Source organism: Heptranchias perlo, chromosome 27, assembly GCF_035084215.1.
Source record: "Heptranchias perlo isolate sHepPer1 chromosome 27, sHepPer1.hap1, whole genome shotgun sequence".
Lineage (NCBI taxonomy): Eukaryota > Metazoa > Chordata > Chondrichthyes > Hexanchiformes > Hexanchidae > Heptranchias > Heptranchias perlo.
The window spans coordinates 20,187,665-20,210,917 of NC_090351.1; the positions used below are offsets into that span (position 1 = coordinate 20,187,665).

At 40.0% G+C, this 23,253-nt stretch overlaps 1 protein-coding gene across 2 annotated transcripts in view; it reads right to left on the reverse strand.

Moving 5' to 3' along the window:
• The window catches only part of itpr3 (inositol 1,4,5-trisphosphate receptor, type 3), a 263,682-nt gene that overhangs the window by 49,385 nt on the left and 191,044 nt on the right, over window positions 1–23,253 (reverse strand). For both annotated transcript variants that reach the window (XM_068007424.1, XM_068007423.1), the window contains exons 26-39: window positions 22,988–23,137; window positions 20,440–20,514; window positions 19,618–19,743; window positions 17,800–17,922; window positions 15,214–15,414; window positions 14,833–15,084; window positions 12,471–12,596; window positions 11,390–11,515; window positions 10,364–10,484; window positions 9,198–9,379; window positions 8,227–8,375; window positions 4,887–4,995; window positions 3,758–3,848; window positions 2,627–2,802 (exon numbers count right to left, since the gene is read on the reverse strand). In XM_068007424.1, the coding sequence (XP_067863525.1) occupies window positions 2,627–2,802; window positions 3,758–3,848; window positions 4,887–4,995; window positions 8,227–8,375; window positions 9,198–9,379; window positions 10,364–10,484; window positions 11,390–11,515; window positions 12,471–12,596; window positions 14,833–15,084; window positions 15,214–15,414; window positions 17,800–17,922; window positions 19,618–19,743; window positions 20,440–20,514; window positions 22,988–23,137 (2,007 nt within the window). The remainder of the gene's footprint in view (window positions 1–2,626; window positions 2,803–3,757; window positions 3,849–4,886; window positions 4,996–8,226; window positions 8,376–9,197; window positions 9,380–10,363; window positions 10,485–11,389; window positions 11,516–12,470; window positions 12,597–14,832; window positions 15,085–15,213; window positions 15,415–17,799; window positions 17,923–19,617; window positions 19,744–20,439; window positions 20,515–22,987; window positions 23,138–23,253) is intronic.

A 23,253-nucleotide genomic window follows, 5' to 3' on the forward strand; every position in this document is an offset into this window, starting at 1 on the left:
AGAAGGTTAGGCACAACATGAGGCAAGAGATGGCGACCGGAGGAGGCTGCGCCAGCCTGCACACTCTTTCCTTCTGGAGGAAAATGTGCTGGCCAACACAGGCAGCGAGTAAGTCATGGCCGTGGCAAGTGGGAATGGTAGAGGAGACGTTGCTATGTCTATCTCACCCTACACAATCTGCGTAACTGTTTGGAATGACCTGAGGATGGCAGATGTGCTTATATTGTTCAACTGGATAGAATAAAAAATAAAATCTGTGAATGCTGAAAAGTCTGAAATTATAACGGAAAATGTTGGAAACGGGAAAGGCAGTCAGCATTTAATGTTCTATGGTGGGAAGATTGCCATTATTCACTAAGACCAAAACTGGACAGAGGGCAGGATAGGAAGGGATTAGAGAGCGGGGCGGTGGTTTGAGTTCTGTTGTTTGCTTTTGAGCTGATTTTTAAGAAATGAAAACCTTAGAAACCTCATTAACTAATACCTCAAATAATAACTATCTGAGGAGGCAAATGGAAATAGAAAAGTAGTTCTGTTTTTAAAAGAAAATAATACTTTGGTGTCTGGTTTTCATTTTAGAAATATCCAGATGTACCAATCAAAAACCAGACCATCCAGTCAAAAGCCGGACAGGTGTTATTCTGGATCATTCATCAGAGCGGATGGTCCCATCAGGGAAATTAACCTGCTTTTCTCTGACCTACTGCACATTTTCAAGACGGTTTGTTGTTAAACTGTAAATTTTACTTGTTTATTTGCTGACGTGCTTCATTAATGTTCCCAGGCAGGGAGCTGATAGATCTTTGTCAGCCCATTTAGAGCTAGCCATGAGACACTGGGATCTAACTCTTTAATTAGTTATTGTGCTACACTGACGCTGGGAGGTTGATTGTTCATTTGTCAGTTATGTCGAGCAATCCAAATAAAAACCAAAAATGCTGGAAATACAGAACAAATCTGTCAGTATCTGAAGAGGGAAAAGACAGTTAATTTTTCCAGCACAGGCTCCTTTCTCGTTTCCGATACTGATAAGCCTGCTATGCATTTCCATCTTTTCCTGGTTTTATATATAGGTATTTTAGTGGCCAAAGGTCGGTGAGACAGAAGGCACTTTTATACCACAGGAGTTCACCCAACAGCAGACCTGCAGCTCCCCCTCCATCAGATGCACCCCGCATTTGGGGAACTGGTGATGCTAGCATGATGGAGTAGTCAGCTAAAGGCCACTGGGTTCAGTAAAGTAAATGCTGTGGGTTTCGGTATCTAACGGTGGAGCCCTGCAGCAATTAGGGGGTTGCCTCCCAAAGCAGAGTATAAAAGGGGAAGAGTGCAGTACAGATGTGGCACTCCCTAAATCTCGTAAAATACAAACTACCATGAATGGCTGTTTTCTTACCTAAAGGCATTTTTATATTCTCATAAGAAATCCCAGGGAAGCAGCGCTCAAAGGGAGAGTCACAACCTCCATGCTTTGCCTTTTCCTGTTTTCATTAACTGGTGCTGCCTTTTCTAATTAAGGCCTGTTGGAAGCTAGAAACCCACAATTCCCATAGCTACATCGTCAGAGTTTAGTTTTAATTGGAGATCCAATAGATGCTCATAAGACCTATGAAAATGTGTGTCTTCTATGCCTTTCGGTCTCTGGAAGTTGGGTACTTTGCATTACAAAGTGCGGTACATGGTAGAGAACTGTGTGTCTGCAGTAAGTGGTCTTCCTTCAAAGTGCTTTGAGAATGATGCTCCCAGTGGAATTATAACAGATGAAGGGAGTCTACTCAAAAAATTAACTTTTTGTTCTCTTTTCAAATGTTGACAGAACGGCTATGCATTTTAAAAATTTATTTTATTTCACCTTTCCAGCTATTTTTTTTCTTTCTATTTCATTTTGCTTGTGAACTGCCACTGTAAAAAAAAGGAATAAAAAGGCTCTTAAAAAAAAAGCAAAAATTGGCAAAGATAGAACGGAATTAAAATCCTGTTTGTATCCTTGTTCTTGCAGCATTATTTACTGGCCTTCCCATTTAAAACAAGAATCCTTGTCAATCTGTGATCACTGGTATTTCCAACTGTATGAAGAATCCAGGAAGTACTACTGGCATTATTACAATGTCAGCAGTAACCCAGTTATATTAACCTATTTATTTTAAGTGGATTACCACTAGCATCAAAATAATGCTGATCAGCAAATATACCCCACCACATCTATTGTGAAGTAACATGCTTACATGCATTACAGTCATTCATTAGTGTAGTGTCTCTACTCTGTTTAAACCAGATGCAGTAAATCCTGCCATGGAAAGTGTTTACATGGAACTATAGAATAAATTCAGTAGCATTGCACTGCCTGAAAGAAGCCACATTCGAAGGCAGTACCAATCAGAGAATTAGCACTAGTGTAGTAGCCCTTTCTCCGACTCATGCCTCCTTCAAGTGTACATCCCTGTTAAGAGCGTAGGAGCACTGAAGTTATACTCATATCAGACAGTAAATCTCGGAAACATGTTGGCACATCTACTGCATGTAAATACGCGGTCACTAGTAATAAAGTTGCCGATTATTTCATTTCAACCAAGGTTCAGGCATAAAGGTGATTACAATTGTCCGCATCAACAGTCTGGGTTGTTACCTGAATTTCTGTGTTTCCTCCATCTAGCAAGGCAATGGCTAGTAAAACACTCTCCTGGAAAATTTTGTCACTGTTGGAGCTTGTGATGAGATCTGCAACCAGTTTTGTGGCTCCTTCTCTGTCTAGGCGACACTGGATAGGAGCTATTGAGTTCCAGTCATGAGACTTATCTGGATCTTATACAAGAATAAATTAAAAGACATTACTATTTTTGGTAAATGTGTGAAAAGCAACAATGCAGAAAGTCGTGCAGCAGCCTATAAACTGCATACCAATCCTGAAGGATGAATGGAAAATGGAAATAAGAGATGTTCCTTAAAGATATAGAGTAATGTGTAGTCTGTTGCAACTATTGTTAAAAACGTTGGAGTTTATTAAAAATTAAAATCTGGATTAAAATAAACACATACACTTGGTGTAGTGGTTTGCTTATAAAACATATTTTTGTTTCAATGCACAGACTCCACACTGATATCTATTATCTAAGAATCTAAAACATGCTCTTTATAATATCGTGTGTACAGAGCAGCTTCCATTACCCACATTCCTATAATGCAGCAGAATTTTCGCTGGGCAAAGCCTTGGTGTGTGGCATGGGGATCGGGAGGGAAAGTGGAACTGAGGTTGAAGATCAGCCATGATCTTACTGAATGGTGGAGCAGGCTCGAGGGGCCGTATGGCCTACTCATGCTCCTATTTCTTATGTTCTTATCATCTCATTGCAATTTTAAAAAGAAATTGTATTTAATCTCCTTCTTGTCGTGAACAAAATTTCTTAATGTGCCAATTTTCTGAATAAACCTTGACAATGGGAAAGCATGCCTCCTCAGTTCATAAAGGAAGATTGCCGCAATTTTCTCAAATGCCCTGGTGTGTACTCAGAACATGACCCTCACTGTTTCTTTTGTTGATTGTATTATACTTCGATTCATTCCTGTGCCTAGTGATCCACTGCATCATACATACAAGGCTACAATTTCGAGAATCTCGATCATTCACTGATAGGAGCTGATGGGAGCGGGGGGCGGCCCTCCGTTATGATGGATAATCAAGTTTCCATTGCAGTAGAAAAATTACAATGAAAGTGCAGCTTGATTGAATGTTAATTGTTTGTATTTTGCTAATAAATACCTCCAATACACAGATCGCTGGAGTCGCCTTTTGAGTTTGTTTTTTTGCTATAAAGGTAGCTGTTCAGAAGAGTTTTTCTTAAATCATTTCCCTGTGGGAAGAGAATCATATGATGAGCACTGGGGCTGAAAATTCCAACATATTCGCGGTCACTGCTGTAGTTCCACACTGATCAGCAAATGTATCATCTTAATGGTAACTTCCCATTAAATTGGAAAATTTGCTTATTATTTGATACTATTTCAGCAGCAGTTCAAACTCCAACCTGTTGAGCATATGTGTGATGAGCTGAGGCAAGTTCCTAGTGGGAAGGCTTAAACCCTCTTAGTACAATCCCTTCACAAATGTTGGTTCATCTGGAGAATGGGAGTTTTTTCCTGTGAAAGTCAAATGCACATTTCACTAAAGCCACTGGATTCTGAAATGAAGAATAATCATCCCAGGGCTTCATCCAAAAATGTTTGGTTCTAAACTCTTAATGTGGGTTCACATCTTAATTAAGACATAAGATGGCACCAACTTCACAAGCCCTTTCCCTCACTGAAGGCACTAGTAACAATAACCCTGCTCCGCAGCCCTCAAATGTGTAACACTACTCAGGTAGATACTGTAATTTCAATAGACTCAATGTATAAATGTATTTGTCCCATAAAAGGCTTGTGAAAAAAATGTATCACAATTGTACTAACACATCCACCTGTGCAACATTTTAATTATGCAAATAAAGCATAGTGAGAAAAGGCCATTCCGCCATGAATCATACTCATTTCACAGATTGTATACAATCTATTGTATCATTGCCTATGTCACTTATTTAACCTCCTGAGAGAAAGTTCTGTGGAAATGCTCTGATTCCCAATACAAAATATCAACATATTTATCCTTATGTTTCTAACATTTAATCCTGGCCCGAAGCCCTTTGCATACAACCCTCTACCCTCTTTTTTTGACTTTGGCGAGACCAAATATTTATATAAAACATATGGCAGTTAACGTGAAATGTAGAGTAAAACATCCTGAAATATAGAACCCAAATACAGGTTTGTGTTAGTGAAAGAATTAAACAGACTCTCAGCTCTCTCTATACGCAACAGCCCAGAGGGATACAGTTACATTTCTTTATCTTTACCCGGTCTCCATAGCTGCTTTTTCTGACCAACATTTCTTGAAGGTTACGGAGAACTTTAATGCAGAGCTTCTCTTCCGTTGACATGAGATTCTGTGTGTGCTGAATTAGCCTAGAAAAGTAAACAGATTTAGGAACAAAAAGAGCAACAACTACACAGCCACCCAGTGGCCTAACGGTAGGTCCTTGAGTCATTGCCACCACATCATGGCTAGTAAGTATGAATAATATCCTCATAATCCTGTCTGCCTTTGTTGAAGCATTATTTGAAAAGATATGTGGTTCCTAGTGGACGACTTGTTTTTATGGGGTGTTTTTTAATCCATGGTAATGATAGTCAATATCATGACTGCTCAGCGTATTGTTACAACAGTGACTACACTTCAAAAAGTACCTCATTGGCTGTAAAGTGCTTTGGGACATCTTGAGCTCATGAAAGGCATTATATAAATGCAAGTCTTTTTTTCTTTCTATTACCAGTATAATACTTGGGTGTTGTGCACAGCTGCTACAAACTACACTAGCCATTAAAACAAAAGCAAATTATTGTTTTAATATAGAGACATGTTGCATGAGCATAGAGCAAAGAGACCTTCCTGAGTATGGTTTAGGTGGTTAGTTCTCTCATGATAAATTTGTTCTAGTTTTTTTACTTATGAATTACACTTAGTACCTCTGCTCACTTCACCCGGGCCTTGAACAGCTATCAGAGAAACTTTCATTCTGTTAGTATGGTCTAGATATGAAGCTAGAGCCTAGATCTGAAAGGATTTTTTAAAAGAAATGTTGTTCAAGGGATGCGGGTGGCTCTGCCAAGATCATACTTATTGCCCAGAGATGGTGATACTGGAACCTTATTTTGAACCGCTGCAGTCCTTGTGCACCCACAATGGTATTGGGTAGAGAATTCTCGGATTTTGACTTAATGATGATGAAAACACAGATCAAGTCAGAATGGTGAGTGAATTGGAGATAATGGTGTTCTCATAGTATTGCTGCTCTTGTCCTTCTTCATGGTAGAGATCGCAGGGAGAGAGATGTCATCAAAGTAACCTTGGTGAGTTGCTGCAGTGCATCCTATATCCAGTACATGCTGCAGCTGCAGTGGGCTGGTGGTGGAGAGTGGATACTGAGTCAGTGACAGGCGTGTCAATAAAGTTAACTACTCTATCCTCGATGGTGTTAAGTTTCTTGAGTGTTGTTGCAGCTGCACCTGTCCAAGTGAGCAGTGTGTGTACCACCACACTCCTAACTCGAGCCTTGTAGAGAGTGAAGAGGCTGTGAGGGGCCAGGAGGAGAGCCACTCATCACGGAGTATCCACCCTCTGCTCTGCTCCTGTAGCCACAGTGTTGATATAGCGGGTCCAGTTAAGCTTCTGGTCAATGGTGACCCCCATGATGTTAATGGCGTGGGACTCAGTGATGGTGGTACCACTGAAGATCATGGGGAGATGGCTAGTCTTTCTCTTGTCAGGGATTATTAACTGGCACTTATGTGCTGCAATTATTACCTGCCAATGTCAGCCCAAGCCTGGATGTTGTCCAAGTCCTGTTATAGGTTGGCATGCGCTACTTCATTCAAGTTGTGAATGGAGCTGAACACTGTAAAATCATCAACAAACAGTCCCACTCTGACCTCAAGATGCAGGGAAGATCACTGAAGAAATAGCTGAAGATGATTGGGCTGACAACGCTGCCCTGAGGAACACCTGCAGCAACGTGCTAGGGCTGTGATGATTTACCTCCAACAACCGCATACATCTTCCTGTGTGTCAGAAATTACTCCAACCACTGAAGGGTTTTCCCATTTACCACCATTAAGCTTGCCTTTGCTAGGGCTCCTAGGTGCTACATTCAGTCAAATAAACAGCCTTATAAGTGATATGTCCTTTTAAACTCCAGCAACTACTACCAATATCATTACACCAAATCCATTCTGTTGTTCATGTTTGGTTGCTATATTCATACAATGTTTAGAAGTATTCTAGAATCTACATATTAAATTTATGTTAATTTCTGGAAAATAATGTATCAATGACCGTTCTCATCATCCAATGTGATATCAGAACTACTGTTAGATTATGGAATACAACAAAGGAAGATAACAAGTGCTGTTGTCTTCAGAAGATGGCTGTTCCAAACGGCTGTGGACAATGCTGTACTGCAGAACTTTTGCAAACTTTGCAGTACTATTACTGCTTACCATTCAAAAACAACACCGACTTTTCATTTCATAAAATAATGGTCAGGTTAAAGTGAGTTACTGGTCGTAAAATATTCTTGGGGCTCAGATGATGTTCACAAGCCTTCACATTTCACTTTGAAAGTTTATAGCATCTGAGCTGTGATAGATCATTAGAACAAACTCTAGCTCAACCATTAGCTTTATCTAGTGATCAGTCACTCAAGGTGAAAATCTGCTACCTTGCCACTGAAGCATACATCAACATTATTTTTTCCCCTGCTTCTTAAACTGACACAGAAAGCTTGCTCCATTAGAGGGTGCAAGGGTATTTTCATTTTCCCACTCCAGGACTTCAGCACATAATATAGTTTGACACTTCAGGATAATGCTGAAGGAGTATTACATTGACGGAATTGCCTTTAAACCATGACCCTGTTTACCTGTTCAGTTGGATGTAAAAGCTCCCACAATATTATTCAAAGACGACTGGGGAGTTTTCCAGGTATCCTGACCAACATTCTTCCCTCAACCAACAGCACCAAAAACAACAAATTAACTGGTCATTCATCTCACTGATAGTTGTGGGATCTTGCTGTGCATATATTGGCTGCTTTCCTTCCTTGCATAACACCTGCAACTGCATTTCAAAAGTAAATCTTTGAGGTGATAGTGGCTTAGGACATCCTGAGGATGTGATAAAGTGCTATATAAATGCAAGTTTTTTCTCAATTAAATGCAGCAGCATTAAGAAATGTGCTACAATGGGTAGGAGGAAGAGACAGATCAGTCAGGAGTGGAATGGGTAATGCTCTTTGCACTAAGTGCCTAGATTTTTTACGAATACGAAGATCCAAACTTTCCTATAATTCCACAATACAAATATGGCTGCAAAAATTTTGCAACAGCACTTATGTTTTGTTCTATATCAGACATCTCAATTTATGCTTGTATGAATGTTGACATGGTCAGCAGAGCATCTCTTCTCCACAGTCATTACATAATCTGCATTAAAACTGCCAGTTAGTGTAGGAGGCAACAATGTTACTTTTGCTAATAGAGCAAATGCACTACATTGGCAGTAAGTTTGGTGCTGGCCTTGCATCAGTAGAAAATTCTTCTTGTAATGTTTTACACGAGGCCCATAGTTTGCTTGCTTACTTAGAGATAAATCCTCCACTTTCGCACCGCAGCCTGGCTTCTGTTCCTTCCATAAACAACAACTCTGGCCTATGCATGACATCAACAAGAACAGAGAGCTCAGCCTCCACCAGCGGTTGTAGTCGATCTTCCAGAGTCGTTATGATATCCTACAGAAAATCACAAGGATACATAAGAACTGGAGGAGAAATAAAAACCTAGGTGCCACCATCATATAGACATTGTTTGAATCAGTGTCATAGTATACTTCTGACTTGTAGCTATCAATGCATTATATACTGAAGCTCCTATTCCATTTTAACCACTATATTTGGCAGTGCAACAATATTATGACCAATAAGTGATTTCATGAAGCGATCTGACAATGATTTGGCATAAAATGTGTTGACATTACAGTCCTTTTTGCTTGTTATATGCATCTATATATAAATTATTTGGACTTACTTACAGGGAGGACAAGCTCAAAATTTGCTCACAACATAATGGTAGGACGTTTGGCATAGTGGGAAATATAGAGAACTTCAGGAAGACATAGATAGATTAACCAAGTTAGCTACGTTAAAGTGTTGCTTTTAAATTAAAGTGAGTTAACAAAAGTGTAAAATGCTGCTAAGAAAAAGAGAAGATTGGCATGATAATGAGCAGCCACTGATAATCAGGGACAATAGGGGATTCGCTACCTCATCTCAGAAGTGTCTACCAAACATTTACACTTTAGGGTTAGCATGAGGCTAGTTTCATAGTTGGGGGTGGGGTACCATGCTTGACTTGCAGCTCTTTTGCCCAACCCTTGAGAACAAGTGGAGGGCTCAAGAATCAGGTCCCCATCTTCCTGTGGGGCAGGGAACAAGAGAACAAAGACCCATATGTAGGAGGTGAGTTGTTGAGGTTTATCTTGGAATTACAGTAAAGGTGAATGTCTGGACCATTTTTAAATAAAAACAAATATCTTTTAAACAGAAGTAGCAAACCTGTAGTTTTTCAATTATATTTTTGTAGTCCCATTGCTGCTGTGTGCATGCAGCGCGAGGGAACGCTCGGGTGCTTGTCTTCCAGTTCATAGCATTTCTCTGAGCTATCGATGACTGGTTGTTTAACAAGGTGCCAGCCTGAGTGTCCAGGTCCATTGGAAGGGGTATTGAACGGCTTTTTGCTAAAATGAAAAACCACAAAGTTATACTAGCTTTTCCTACCAACCTGGAAAGTAATGCGATCAGCTAAACAGACTGAGTTTCACAGTCTCTTGGGGCACTCCTGTGCATTCATTATATGTGAAACAACTCTTAGCCAATCTGAACACTTAAAAACAGTCAGCTAACACAATTGAACTCGCTTGCATAAGGCCCTGAAGTCACCCTACAACATTTAAAATAGTCAAAGATAGGACCCAAATAAACCTCTTCATAATCAAATAAACATCATACAACTAATTTACTGAAATCGGCAGATTTATACAAAATAATGTCAGTCACTATTGGCAGCCTGTGAAATGGGATCAGGCTACAGTTCAGGGAGAGGAGAGGAGAAACATCTGCAGCCTGGTCAACACCTACATTCAAAATGGTCGTCCCAGCCGGAACACTAATCTATGGGTAATTAATTCTTAAAGTGATAGACTTTACCACTGACAATGCCAGTTAAGAAATATCTCTCCTTTAAATACACTTGTAGAAAACTCCTGGCTTTTCTAATGTCATTTTGATTACATAGGGGGCAAAATTGCTCTCAGGTGGTAGTGCAAAATGGGTGATAGGGAATTGGCAGCCCATTTTACACTCCACCCCATTTTCTTTTCTCTTGAAGTCAACAGAAAGGAAAGTGGCGTGGAGTGTAAAACGGGCTGTAGATGCGCTATCGCCCCAGACGCATTCATCCCTTCGTACTTTGGTTATCCAGAGAAACCAAAATAAGGTTTACTTTAGCTAGGGAAGTGAAAGGAAGACAGACAGAAAAAATTGCTTCCCCCTGCTCAATATTAAATTGATTTTTGTGGCTATAAGGATATGCTTTGATGGTCAAGAAGAAAAAGGATATTACTCAATAACGGTAAATGTGCCATGTGTTGTCTGAATGGTCTCATTTATTTTGAATTCAGATCTCTTACCATAATAATCCAAAAAGTGGACTTGAACCTTACCCATCAGAGCTAATGTCCTAATACAGGTTTCCACTGAAAACTTTTGCTGCTGTTGTAGCCATGAGCAATCCAGAAGCCGACATGTGGACTGCAGCAGCTGCACAACAATAGACTGGTGTGTCTACAAGAAATGGAAAGGAATACATGCAGTTATTATGTATTCAGGTTAAAATGGAACAATTTACTGTGTGCCTTTCAACATTAAGAATGAGAATAGGAGGAAATCATTGATATGTTCATTACTGCACAAGGATCCTGGCATGAGGTGCCACATTAAATTCCATCATATATCAATATGCAAAATATGTTAATTTTGTTATGTCACCCACATGCAATGAGGAAATACATTCCTGAAGCAGCAATTTAAAATGTTCCATTTTCTTGACATAGATTTACTGTGTAAAAATCCTTTTGTTAATTTGCTCTTGTGGAACCTGCAAAAAGGCCATTGCACCACGAAATGCTATAAAGTGGACTTGAACCCTCGTAGGGCGATTTTTGTCCATCTCATGAGACGGAGACCTGGTGCTCAATATGAGAGAGGGATGTGGTGGTACAATTGCCGTACCTATCACTGCTCTCACACTCCTTTCAGCAGTATGTAATGATGCACCATTAGTAGAGGCCTGCAAAACTGTCTGTCCACCCTCTTGGTCAGAGAATGATTTGTGTCCATGGTGGAGTCAGGCTTAATAGGACAGCTCGATATTTGAATGGGCTCACTGGAAATCTCTAAGCTGTAAACCAACACCAAAAGTCTTTTTTATTGAAGTCAAACTCTATTTTCCAATTATTTGTGTCTCACAAAGGTCAGGAGTTAATTATTAAGGTTAGTGATAAATTTTCATCATCAGCAAAGCCAATCTCAGAACTCAAACCATAATCCCACCCCCAGTCTACCCATTTCCTGCACCTATATGATTTTCGATTAGGTGGAAACCCTAAGTAGAGATGCAGGCACTGTTGAAAAGAGGGGAAATGTTGTTTTGCTTAAAGCTTAATAATGAAGAATTCCCAGTGAATTACCTGCAGCGATGTGCTGTTTTCAGAGAATGGAGAAGTGAAGAATGCACTGATGGTATCCATGACAACAGTCACCACATATTTCTCCAGAGTAGGGTCTGAAAGCCTTTTCTCCCTTTTATTGCAAACCTTATATAATTAAAATGAAAGCAGATCCTTTGCATCAAATGGAGTACACTTGAATTAGTTCATTAAAAATCTGATAATAATGAAGACTAATTATTCTTTATGTTTATATCCAAAATTATATTACAGCAATTTTCACATGTATTTTGCCTAAACAATAATGATGACATGTTTAAAGCTTCTAAATTTAATTATTATTCACGGAATTTGAAATAAAATGTTAAATAATTGATGACCGCAATATATAAAATGTCAGCTTTTGTTTCTTCAATAAACAAATTCAAATAGGCCGATACTGCAGTAATATTTCTCAGTACATGATCTCTCCTAGTTTCCATAACTTATAGAAAATTGTAGAATAGATTAAATATATTTGTTAGATTTAGGTTCAACTTTGTCACAAAATTGTATAGTCAACAAGAAAAAACAATGCTAGTTGAACCTTGCTCTTGTATTACTGTTACTTTCGATAAGGATAAAATATGACTAAACTACAGTAATATCCTTCCATCAAAGGGAGTCACATCATATTAACCTCTCAGGGACGCGGGTGTGATTTTAGTAGCACAGAGATGTCCAAACTATGGCAGCATTCAAATTCTGGCAATCAAAGCCACAAAGCCCAGATGCGTAAGCTCGATTTGGCTTAGATTTCTTATTGACTGGTTTTGTGAGCCTGGAGGTTTGGAATGGGCTGCTTTTATCATTAATTGCTTCATTGGTGAATTAATCTGAAATCAGAAACTGTATGCAAATTAATGAAGCATTGATTAATATTTTTAATGTGGCCCCCAAGACTCCATGGTGCACACCTACGTGGCCCACAAATACAAAAGCCTTTAATACACCTTTTCGAGCACATCCCCAAGCTATACAATATTACACTTTCCTCAGACTCTACTTTGTTATGTTCGCTATTTCATTATGCTCTTAGCATTACACACTTTCTATGACCTACCCTAGCCATGTCCACGGTGAAGTTCTCAAAAAGTTTCCAGATGTGATTACTGGTGTAAATCTCCTTCATTTCCACTTCTGTGTCTACGTAGCAGTGATTCACAAAATTGACATAGGCTATTTTCACCTAATAAGCAGAAATAAACATATACAGCTGTAAATGGTAAGTCCATTGAAATATCAATAGGAATGAAGCAGACTATATCCCTACCATTATTCTATTTTCCCCTCCTTAGAAATTTCCATTGGATCCTTTCCTTTTAACAGCTTTATTTTTCTCAATTTACTAATGTTTGTGTAAAAGCAGATGAGTATAACAGGGTCTTTCCAAAATTATACTCATGGAATCATACAGCACAGAAAGAGACCATTTGGCCTCTCGTTCTTGTGCTGGCTCTCTGAAAGAGCTGCCATTTAGTCCCACTCACCTGTTCTTTCCTCATAGCCCTGCAAATTTTTCCTTTTCAAGTTTATATCCAATTCCCTTTTGAAAGTTACTATTGAATCTGCTTCCACCACCCTTTCAGGCAATGCATTCCAGTTCATAACAACTCATTGAGTGAAAAAAATTCTCCTCATCTCCCCCCTGGCTTTTTTGCCAATTATCTTAAATCTGTGAATCTTTATGAATACTTGTTTGCTAAAATTAGCAAACGCAGGAAAACATAACACGAGATTATTTTATTAGCTATAGCAGGGCATCCTGTCAGATGAATGAGAGAGTGCGACTGTAGTCTGCAGCTTCCAGGGAAATGCTGTTCATCTCTAGTCAGTAGTGTCTCTGCCCAAACCACAGAACTTGGTTTCTGCCCATCAAAACATGGGAGACATTTTGCACACAGTAAATTCTCACAGACAGCAAATGAGATAACTGGCCAATTAATCTGTTTTGGTGGTGGTGATTGATGGAGGAATGTTGGCCAGGACAGTAGAGGAACTCCCCGTTCTTCCTCAAATAGTGCCATAGGATCCGATACATCCACCCAAACCATAGAACAAGCAGGCAGCCTCAGTTTAACACCTCATCTGAAAGACAGCACTTCCAACAATTCAGCATTCCCTCAGTGAAGTATCAGTTCGATTATATCCTCAAACCCTGGAGTGAGGCTTGAACCCCCAACCCACTGACTCGTATGCAAGAGTGCACCAACTAAGCCAGGGTGAGACCCAGTATTAGCAGACTACACTGCAGCATATCCAAGTATTACAGAATTCCTACACATTAACATTTCTCTGACATATTTCAACATATAGGCAAAATAGTGCCAGGCAAAGTAATGAAGAATAATTACATCACACATGCCTGCTGAGCATCTGGCATCAACTGTATAAACTATAGAAGCCCATCATTTTGTTTGCTAGGGCTAGTCAATAATTATGAAGTGATTCCTGGTTATATGGCAGGGAGTAAGCATTGTGAAAGGTGTTGAGAGCTCTAATTACCCAAAGAGTGCCCAATATTCAGTCGCAACTGAGATCAGACGATTAAACATTTTTATTGCAATAATCTGGGAAACCAGCTTCACACCTTCTGTCAATTTCACGTGGAGCATTTTACATTTTTGGTTTAAGTTGAAAGGGTCATAAGCAACTACAGCAGCGTTTCTGTGAACTTAACTAACGAAGAACTACCAGTAATGATGTAAAAATGAAGACTGTGTAAGTTACTAAAACCAAAGACATTCAGTTAACTTTCCCAGTCGGTCATCGTATGAAAGTTTTCTGATGAGTTACCAAAAATCTGTAAATCACACTGGTGCATAAGTCATGTTGTAGGATTTAGAATTACTCATTAACTTTTGTTGAGGACAACTATCTCTTTCTTTTGCTCTGTGCTGAAACACAGGGCCCACATTATGAGTTCCACTACCATGCCAATATATACATTTAAACCAAAAAACAATGTTAAATCTGTAAGCATTTTGTTGGTGGGCTTGTATTAAACAGGCACTGCCTATCCCCTGGTAATGTATGGTAAACCAATTGACCTAAAAGAATACTGTGCATTATTTTAGTTGGTCACACTCATAACACATTGCTCCCATATGCTTGGTCTGATGGGCATCCTGGGTTCATACATGACAATTGTAACTTATTCAGATCAAACCTGTACCACACCAGAGTTACTTCAATGCATTGTGTTGGATTTTCTTTTACTGAACTCTGATTCTGCACTGATTTTGCTGACAACAGCAACCTTCTTTAACTAAATGGCTAAATTCTAGTTTGTTTTTTTAAATATTTGCCTCCTTGATTTTCCTCACTCTTCCTCTGCCCCAATCTGCTTGATTGCTAAAAGAGTTACAGGACCACATTAGGAATTTTTTTATTTGTTTTGTATATCGCTAAACAGCTGGCAATACCTCTGTTATACAGTCTTCGTGAGTGACCACTCGTACAATGTCCTCCAAAGGCAGCAGTGAGGTACACTTGATTTCTGTATAAACATTCTTGCCCTCGGCGCAGGCTGCAAGCAATTCCACCAGTGAGATATGATACGCGAGGGGACTGTTTTCTTCCACGCCATCTCTAGCTGTATTCATCATTTCCAACATGGTAGAAAATGAGGCCTTGTCATTATAGAACACAACAACATCATCACCCGCGCTGGTCAGCTGTTGATATAAAACATAAGGTACTCAAAATGAATGCAACCTTTTTGTTGTGTTGACAAGTCAGTTACTCAAAGTTACAATGAAAAACGGTCAAACATTGCAAGGCTGGGTGCCTTTAGCTGCTTTTACCTCGGTCATCACCATATCTTGACACTTTTTGACATACTTTCCCTCAGCTTTTATTATGGTATGTAGGAAATCAAGATACTTCACATGGCGGCCGTGTGTCGCTGAGCACTGCACAAAATGCTGCAAGACGGTTTCACTTATTTCTGAACACAGCTGATAATTGTTCATGAAGATGTGCTGCATGGTCTCAGTCTCCAAGAGCTGCAAAAGTGAGAGAGCTCAGAGAATGAGACACATCAATGTTATCTAAAAGGCACCACAGATACTTTATCACTTTTACCACAAAGAACATTGCACAGCAAAAGGAAAGACTGAAATAAAATCAGTAGGTCAGTTAGCATCTGAAAAAGGAACAGTGAATGGTCTGGATAAGATATTCCATTAGAAGTGATGAAGGGATGAAACTTTAACGTGTCTTTTCTGGACTTGCTCACCCACACACTGAGTATCCAAAATGTCTTTTAGTACTTTATGGTGAATACCATGAAGGCCAGCTGTCCCATCTGCTTTAAGAATCCTAATCCTCGCCAGAACCAACTCTGCATCAGTTTCCACAGATTCAATTTTGGCATCAGATTACACTATCAACACCCAGCATCATCTTCTGAAGTGAAAATGGATGCAAAGTAACCATTCAGCAGCTCAGCTGCATCTTGGGACTCTACCCAAATAGGCCTGCAGGACCTTTCAAAGGTCCTACATGGATAGAAACAATTAATTAAAACTTGAGCACGTTAGCAGAGAAAGGCTCTGAAATTTGTATCCATCAAACAGAAATCTATTCTTTACACTTTTCATCTTAATGTAACCAAGATGCCATCTCGTCAGACTGAGGGAGAAGGATGTCCTTAGAACATACCTGCTAGCTGGCATTGAGTTGGCACATAGTTGTTAAAACTCAGTATGAATAAAGATGCAGCTCATTATCAGCTACACAGAGAATGTCTATGTGGAGTTCAGTGCTGGCTAGTGGACCTGCCTAATGTTGGCAGGATGCTAGCAATTTGTGTCTGGTTGGAATCATGGCTTTGCTTGCCTTCCAGGAGACCAGTACTGCTGCTTACTCTTCGACAGCAGGTCCTGTTGAAGCATAACTCAATGGGTTACACAATAAGTAATCACTTTGACCCAGATTTTCCTGGGGACTAGGGACCCACGGACGCGCAAAAGAGGAAATTATGGAGTAAGTAACTCGCCATTCATTACGCCGCTCCGCCATTTTGTGCCACTCCACCGTTACCCTCGCTAAAAAGTCAGATGGTAATTATCGTAGCTCCACCTCGATAAAACCAATGGCGATCAAGATTTTCCTGCATTTCAGCCAGTTCTTATGCCGCTGCCACTCAGACTTAAAAATAATGGTGCTGGTGGCCTGGCAATGGCATGATTTATGACAGTCAAAATCAAACTGTAGTCTACGGTATTATTTATCCTTTACTCGGAAGTTTGTTGCTATCATTTTGTGATGGTGACTATCCTGGAAACGTCTCAACTGCCTCAGATCACAAAGGAACCGAGGCGGTTTTTATTCATCCGTTTATTTAGCCCGATGTTAGCACCTAGTTCCTGTGCCATTATTGGAAGCAAAATAAAACAATTATGGAGTCAAGTTTCCACATTTCCCCAGATGAAAGGAACAATTAGAAACATTTCTTCAGCATTAAATAAAGAACCCTTTAAAAGATCATAACTTATACTAGCAAGTTGAAGAATGAAGGGACTTGAGTATAGCCATTTCAGTGGTTTAGGAATAATGATTTTTAATTAATATCAGACTAATGTTCCATTTATGTTGATTTTCTAGTGCAGCTGCTGCAGAAATCATTTTTCTTGTGGTGTTGAGATATTCGTCATGTGCCCTTAATACGTTGATACAGATATGCTTGCAATTAAGCGCCAGTGTTATTTACCTTGTTCATTAAACAAACCAAACAGTGAGAGGAGTTTGTCGGTATGACCACGGGGCTCACATCCTTCTCCGAGAGCTGCTGTGTGTAAAGGAGCACTCACTGCCGCAGGATCATTGGTTGTTAAACAGATGCAGCTGAGTCAATTATTACTCTTAATCTTTCTGTCAGGGGCAGGTGAGTACTTTAGCAGGACATCAGTGTTTAATACAAAGCTCGATTGTAGATTAACATTTATTTAAGAAATTACACTTCCGTTCACTGAAACTCTCCCGCAGCTCTAGATGGTGAATGTGCCATCACTTCAGCAATTCAGATCAGCGCTGAGTGTCTGATTTGCCGCTATGTTCGCTGTGGCCTATTCTAATTAGAAAAGCAGCAATATTTGGAGCAAATAAGCAATGGCGAGATTTACGGTGTGCATCACCGATCTCACCGTTGCAGGAAAATCTGGGCCAACTTTAAATTCTGCCACCGATGTTTGATATGGAGTCACTAACATAATTTTCCTGGGTTGCGCTTTTAGTGACATTGAGCTGACAATTCATATCTAAAAGGATATCAGTATTTCCTTAATTGAAACTTTAGGCATGGGCTCAGCTGTTAAAAAAAAATAACAACCTGTGGACATTGACAAATCTGAATCTAGTGTAACTGTGTGAGCCACAAGGTTACTTACTCCAGGAGTCAAGAATAGGTTCAGGTGCTTGTAAAGCAGAGTCTGATTCTCAGGGCTTCCTGCACAGAATTTCTGAAGGAACTGATGTGTGTACTTCAAAATTTCACACATTTTCACATCATTCTGCAACAAAACACAACCTTTATTCATTATTTACAGAATAGATGCAGATGACTACACTGAGAAAGAGCACAGTAAACTGCCATTGTAAGTCCTATGTCATTATGGAGGCATTATTCACAATTGGGTACCTTTTCTTCCCCCAGTGCCCCTCTGCTTTGTATCAATGGCGCTGTAGATTCACTGAATAATACACATTGTGTTACATGATCAGTCTGTAGTCGCATGCTAAGACATTGTGACACCAACTAGAAAGTGCACATTGTGATACATGAGGAAACTGCAGATTCTTTGAAACACACGGTGTTAGCCTGATTAATAATGGCAGGGAATCTCCTCGGAGCTGCTCCTGCTCTGCTACCCTAACTTAGATGGAAGTGTGGCGGAAACCTTGTTTACAAGGGTTTCTGCCACAAATCTGGCAAAGGTGGGACGGTGGAGTGGGAGCAGCTTCATGGAAATTGTCAACCTATGTCCGCAGACTCATCAAGTTACACTAAGAGCCTATAGACTCATTGGCTAATACTGTGCTATACATTTTTGCTGTAGATCGATTGGATAAGTATATGATCTGGAGATCCATTGGATAACACATATTGTGTTACACAAGGCATGCATACCTAGTTAATAATATTTATTGTGTTTTATACAGGATATGTAGACCCATTGCGCAGCTTGGAACCATTTAACTTTACAGCACAGAAGGAGACCTATCGGCCCATTGTATCTCTGCTGGCACTTTAATACAGCAATCCAAAACTACTCCCACTGCACTGGTGATCCACATGGAAGAGCTAAGAGAGATAGAAAGAAGATAAAGAGGTTAATCCCCAAGGAATGAGTTGGATGAGATAGTCGCAAGGAGGAAGGGATGAGACAGGGAATATTCCTCTGGGAGAGCCACTGATGGGAGCCACATTGGGCATGACAGAAAATATGAAGAGAGGTGCAGAGGGAGGCAATGGATTCATTCTTAAATGGACTCAAGACAGGGACAGCAGCAGGAGAGAAAATATGATTGAGGAGTAATGTCAAGTGAGGAGATGGATTGAGGGAGGTATAGTATTGTAGATGGGTAGGTGAAAGGAGGAATGGTTGTATGAAATGAAGAGGAGGAGAGGGCAGAGCAGAGCCTGGAAATGACCAAAAAGTAATAGGGAGATTAGGAGCTTCAGGTCCATAGTGGCAACTAGTATGTGCATGCAAATGAACATAAAGGAAACCTTAGAATACATGGACTGGTGGGAAACAGTTTGTGTGGCAAGGAAGATTCTAAAGGTGGAAACTGAAAGGAGAAAGGTAGCCAGTCCAATATCCGAGAACTGGTCTTAAGAAGTGAACTCTCGCCAGGTGTCAGCAATGGAGCAAAGTCCAATTCAAGAGTCATTAAGGAAGCAGAAATTCTCTCTCTCTCACACACCTCCTAGCAGCTGGCTCAGTTGAGCACTAGCACAGGCCTCGGAGCAGGAGACTTGCTGACCCAGGGTGGGGAGACTCAAAGAGACTGAGAGAAAATAAAGGGGCAAAACCTTGGAATAAAATTAAGCCAAACAGTGAAACAGCAAAAATATCTTCTCGTAAAAGGCCAGCACCCACTGCCTAACAGTTATCTTATGTGGCTGTAAATCATGTTCTTTTTTCTTGTTAGGTCATTGTCAGAATGTACAAAACTAACTCTGGGCATGGCGATATTCTCACCTTGTCATAAGGTACCTGCAGCAGATCCAGCATCACTTTGTGTGCACCCATATTTTTCAGCAGTCTCTGCTGCTTCTTTCGAACTTGCTCTCCAACTCCACACATTTTATTCAGCCGCTCCAAGATCTGAAAAGATTTACATTACAGATCAGCTCATGTGGGACTGACATCATGGCTTCTTAACCATCTCCCACCTTATTTTCCAATATGGCCTCTCTAATTCCTAGGATATAATAGGGGTGCTATCATAAATTTGTACTCCTTGTGTGAAGTACAAATTCATTAAATCACCCCTGATGTGTAACTATTACATTACTGGTTCAAATGACAAACTGTCTCATTACTACTGGTTTTATATTCCTCATTTCTTTTGTTTTCCCAGCTCTTTTACGTCAGCACCTTGCTGCTTCCATTCACATGATGAGAGGCCTAGTTGACAGCTTGTTTCAAGGACCTTAGCAATATCATTCTTGAACTGCCCATTAGAATACGCAATGCACCAGGAGGCAGTGAGATGAGGTTCCATGTCCCATCTCCTTACACTGTTCAGATTCCATCTTAGCCATACTGCTATAGGGAATCAGTGAGCAAGTAAATTCATTCCCACAGGCTGAGTGGGGAAAAAAGAGACACATAGTCATCTCCAGGATACTCTTGTACACCTCCTCCAAGTGATGGTTCAAATGGCACAATTAGAGATCTGGGAGCAAGTTGTAGGATGCCAGCCCACCGCTGGTCTGCAGCGCTGGGAGGCCAGGGAATTGAGGGAGACACACAGTCACCGTTAATTGCCTCCGTGCCTTCCGAAATAAAACAACTCACCTCTTTGGCAATTTTATAATTGCCGCTACTTTTTCCTCCTAATGTCTTCTCCAAAGCTGCATCATCAGCAGGCTCCTGAAACATGAACAATAGAATGGTGGAATCAGACAGAAATGTGACACCTTGAAATTCAACTGACACAACAGTATGTACACACCCAAGTAAGCAGTTGTGGTTTTCATTAGCAAGAAGATAAAATAATTTTTGTTGCTACATCCAGACAAGTGGCTCATAAATCTGAACCAAGTAGGAAACCCTGAATGGGGTCGTTTTCTATGGTTGTGCTTCCAATAGGGAGCCTTGCCCGCCAGCTGCACAGATTGGGAGATCGGGAGTGCACTGCCCACAATTTTCCATCTATTAGTTTTTTCCCCCAAAATTCGCTGCCTCCAGGCATGGGTGCCCGCTGCAAATCGATTCTGGGACCATTGTCTATTCAACCTTCATTTAAATTGCTCTAGCCCCCACTTCTCCAATTTCACTTATGCTCCCTCAACTTCACCATCCACATGATGCTATAAAAGTGCAAATTGTTGTTGTATGGCTTAGGACCACTGTACATGATGCATTTACCCACAGAGCCATTAGGAGGTTCAGTAATATAATCATAAAATTAGAAATTTCCTGATGAACAGAAAGACTTCTTTTCAATCCCTTTCAAGAGGCTCATCAGATCTGTGCTGTTGTACATGTCCTGAATTGTTAGTTACAGTGCAACACCACCACCTGCCAGCACAGAGATAGTATTGTATCGAAATACAGTGTCTATTTCCAGCTGAACAGAACAAAAAGACCTTAAAGGAAGGTGGATTTTTACCTCAACAAGATACATAATAAAAGAAAACAGGCATCATGATTAATACTGAATCCCTGGCCTGGAGTTTCTTCGCATTTACGCCCAGATGCATACTGGGCGTAATCTGGGCACAAACAAATTACATGGCTTAAAAGATCGTGATGTGGAGATGCAATTGATGGACTGGGGTTGACAATTGTAAACAATTTTACAACACCAAGTTAGAGTCCAGCAATTTTATTTTAAAATAAAATAATTTTAAATTAAAATAAAATTGCTGGACTATAACTTGGTGTTGTAAAATTGTTTACAATTAAAAGATCGTGGAATTTTGGGTGAGTTCCGCGCATAACTACAATACGCTCAAGTCTCCTTGATCATTTACGTTTGTCCATCAAATCTTCCATCCGAACGAATCTCCACCCACAAATCTGGCCATGTTAGTGAGATGACAAAAATGCAGTCATCTGCTCTATCTTCATTCATTCCAGCAGAATTTGCCCAGCTGAGAGAGACACAATCTACAAGCTACAGTACTCGTGATCAGTCCCACAAAATAAATACAACCCAACTTAGAATGTGTTGCAAAGCAGAAAAGCAATCACAAAATTCATAAACGACACAGTGAAGTTAGGAAGATAAAGCTGAGTTTGTGTATATATTACAATGCAGTAATCTTCCTGTAGTGGCTTTAACTGTCAGTGGCAAAGTTTCCTATTTGTTATCTAGATGGTGTTGAAATCTATTGACCGTGTTTTCTGACATAATTCACAGTGTCACAGACTGAATTTGACTCTTCCCATAAAAATGGGAATGTGTTTGATTTTGTAGAGATTAGAAACATTACACATCGTAAAATAACATTCTGGTGGAACTCAATCAGCTTTTTCATGTCCCAACAATGTCTGGACACTGACACTGTGATGATGAAATAGCTGATCACAAAACACTGGTAGGAAAGGTTAACGTATTGGCATAAAATTTCAATTTTAATGGTGTCATTAATCTGTTTGAGATAAACCTTTAACGACTGCCTTAAAATAGTGCACAATTGTATTCTGTACTAACTCATTAACCAGTGATGCTGCTATAGGAAATTAAACTCCCAGCTCAATAATTTTATTACTACCTTGCCAACATGACCAGAAAAGTAAAGTAAAACTAAGTAATATTTGTTAATCAACTAATAAGATCTGAATTTTGTAATTTTTTTTAGCAGGGTAATCCCCAAGATGGGTATTCTCATACTATGATACTACTACTACAACAACAGCTTGCATTTAAATAGCACCTTTAACGTAGTAAAACGTCCCAAGGCGCTTCACAGGAGCGTTCCCAAACAAAATTTGACACCGAGCCACATAAGGAGATATTAGGACAGGTGATCAAAAGCTTGGTCAAAGAGGTATGTTTTAAAGAGCGGCTTAAAGGAGGAGAGAGAGAGAGAGAGAGAGAGGCAGAGAGGTTTAAGGAGGGAATTCCAAAGCTTAGGGTCTAGGCAGCTGAAGGCACGGCCACCAATGGTGAAGCGATTAAAATCGAGGATGCAGAAGAGGCAAGAATTGGAGGAGCGCACAGATCTCAGAGGGTTGTAGGGCTAGAGGAGGTTACAGAGATAGGGAGGGGCAAGGCCATGGAGGAATTTGAAAACAAGGATGAGAATTTTAAAATCAAGGTGTTGCCGAGACCGGGAGCCAATGTAGGTCAGCGAGCACAGGGTATAGATATTTAGATGGTATAACGGGTAGTTACCTCTGATTTTGCTTTTTTTCCTTCGGATCCTCCCCTGCTCTTTTTGTCCACCCAAAGCTCGGACTTTTCCACCATTGTGCGCAGGCGATCCAAATCAGATTTGATCCCTTTGTAGTTATCAACATCTTGAGGTGATATAAGAAGCTGGACCTAACAGGGAAGAAAAATAAAGACATCACTTTCACTTCCACTAAGCATGATTAAAAATTGCTATTTTACTGGGGGGGAGAATCTGTAACACCAGAATCTAAAAATAGTGCTTTTAA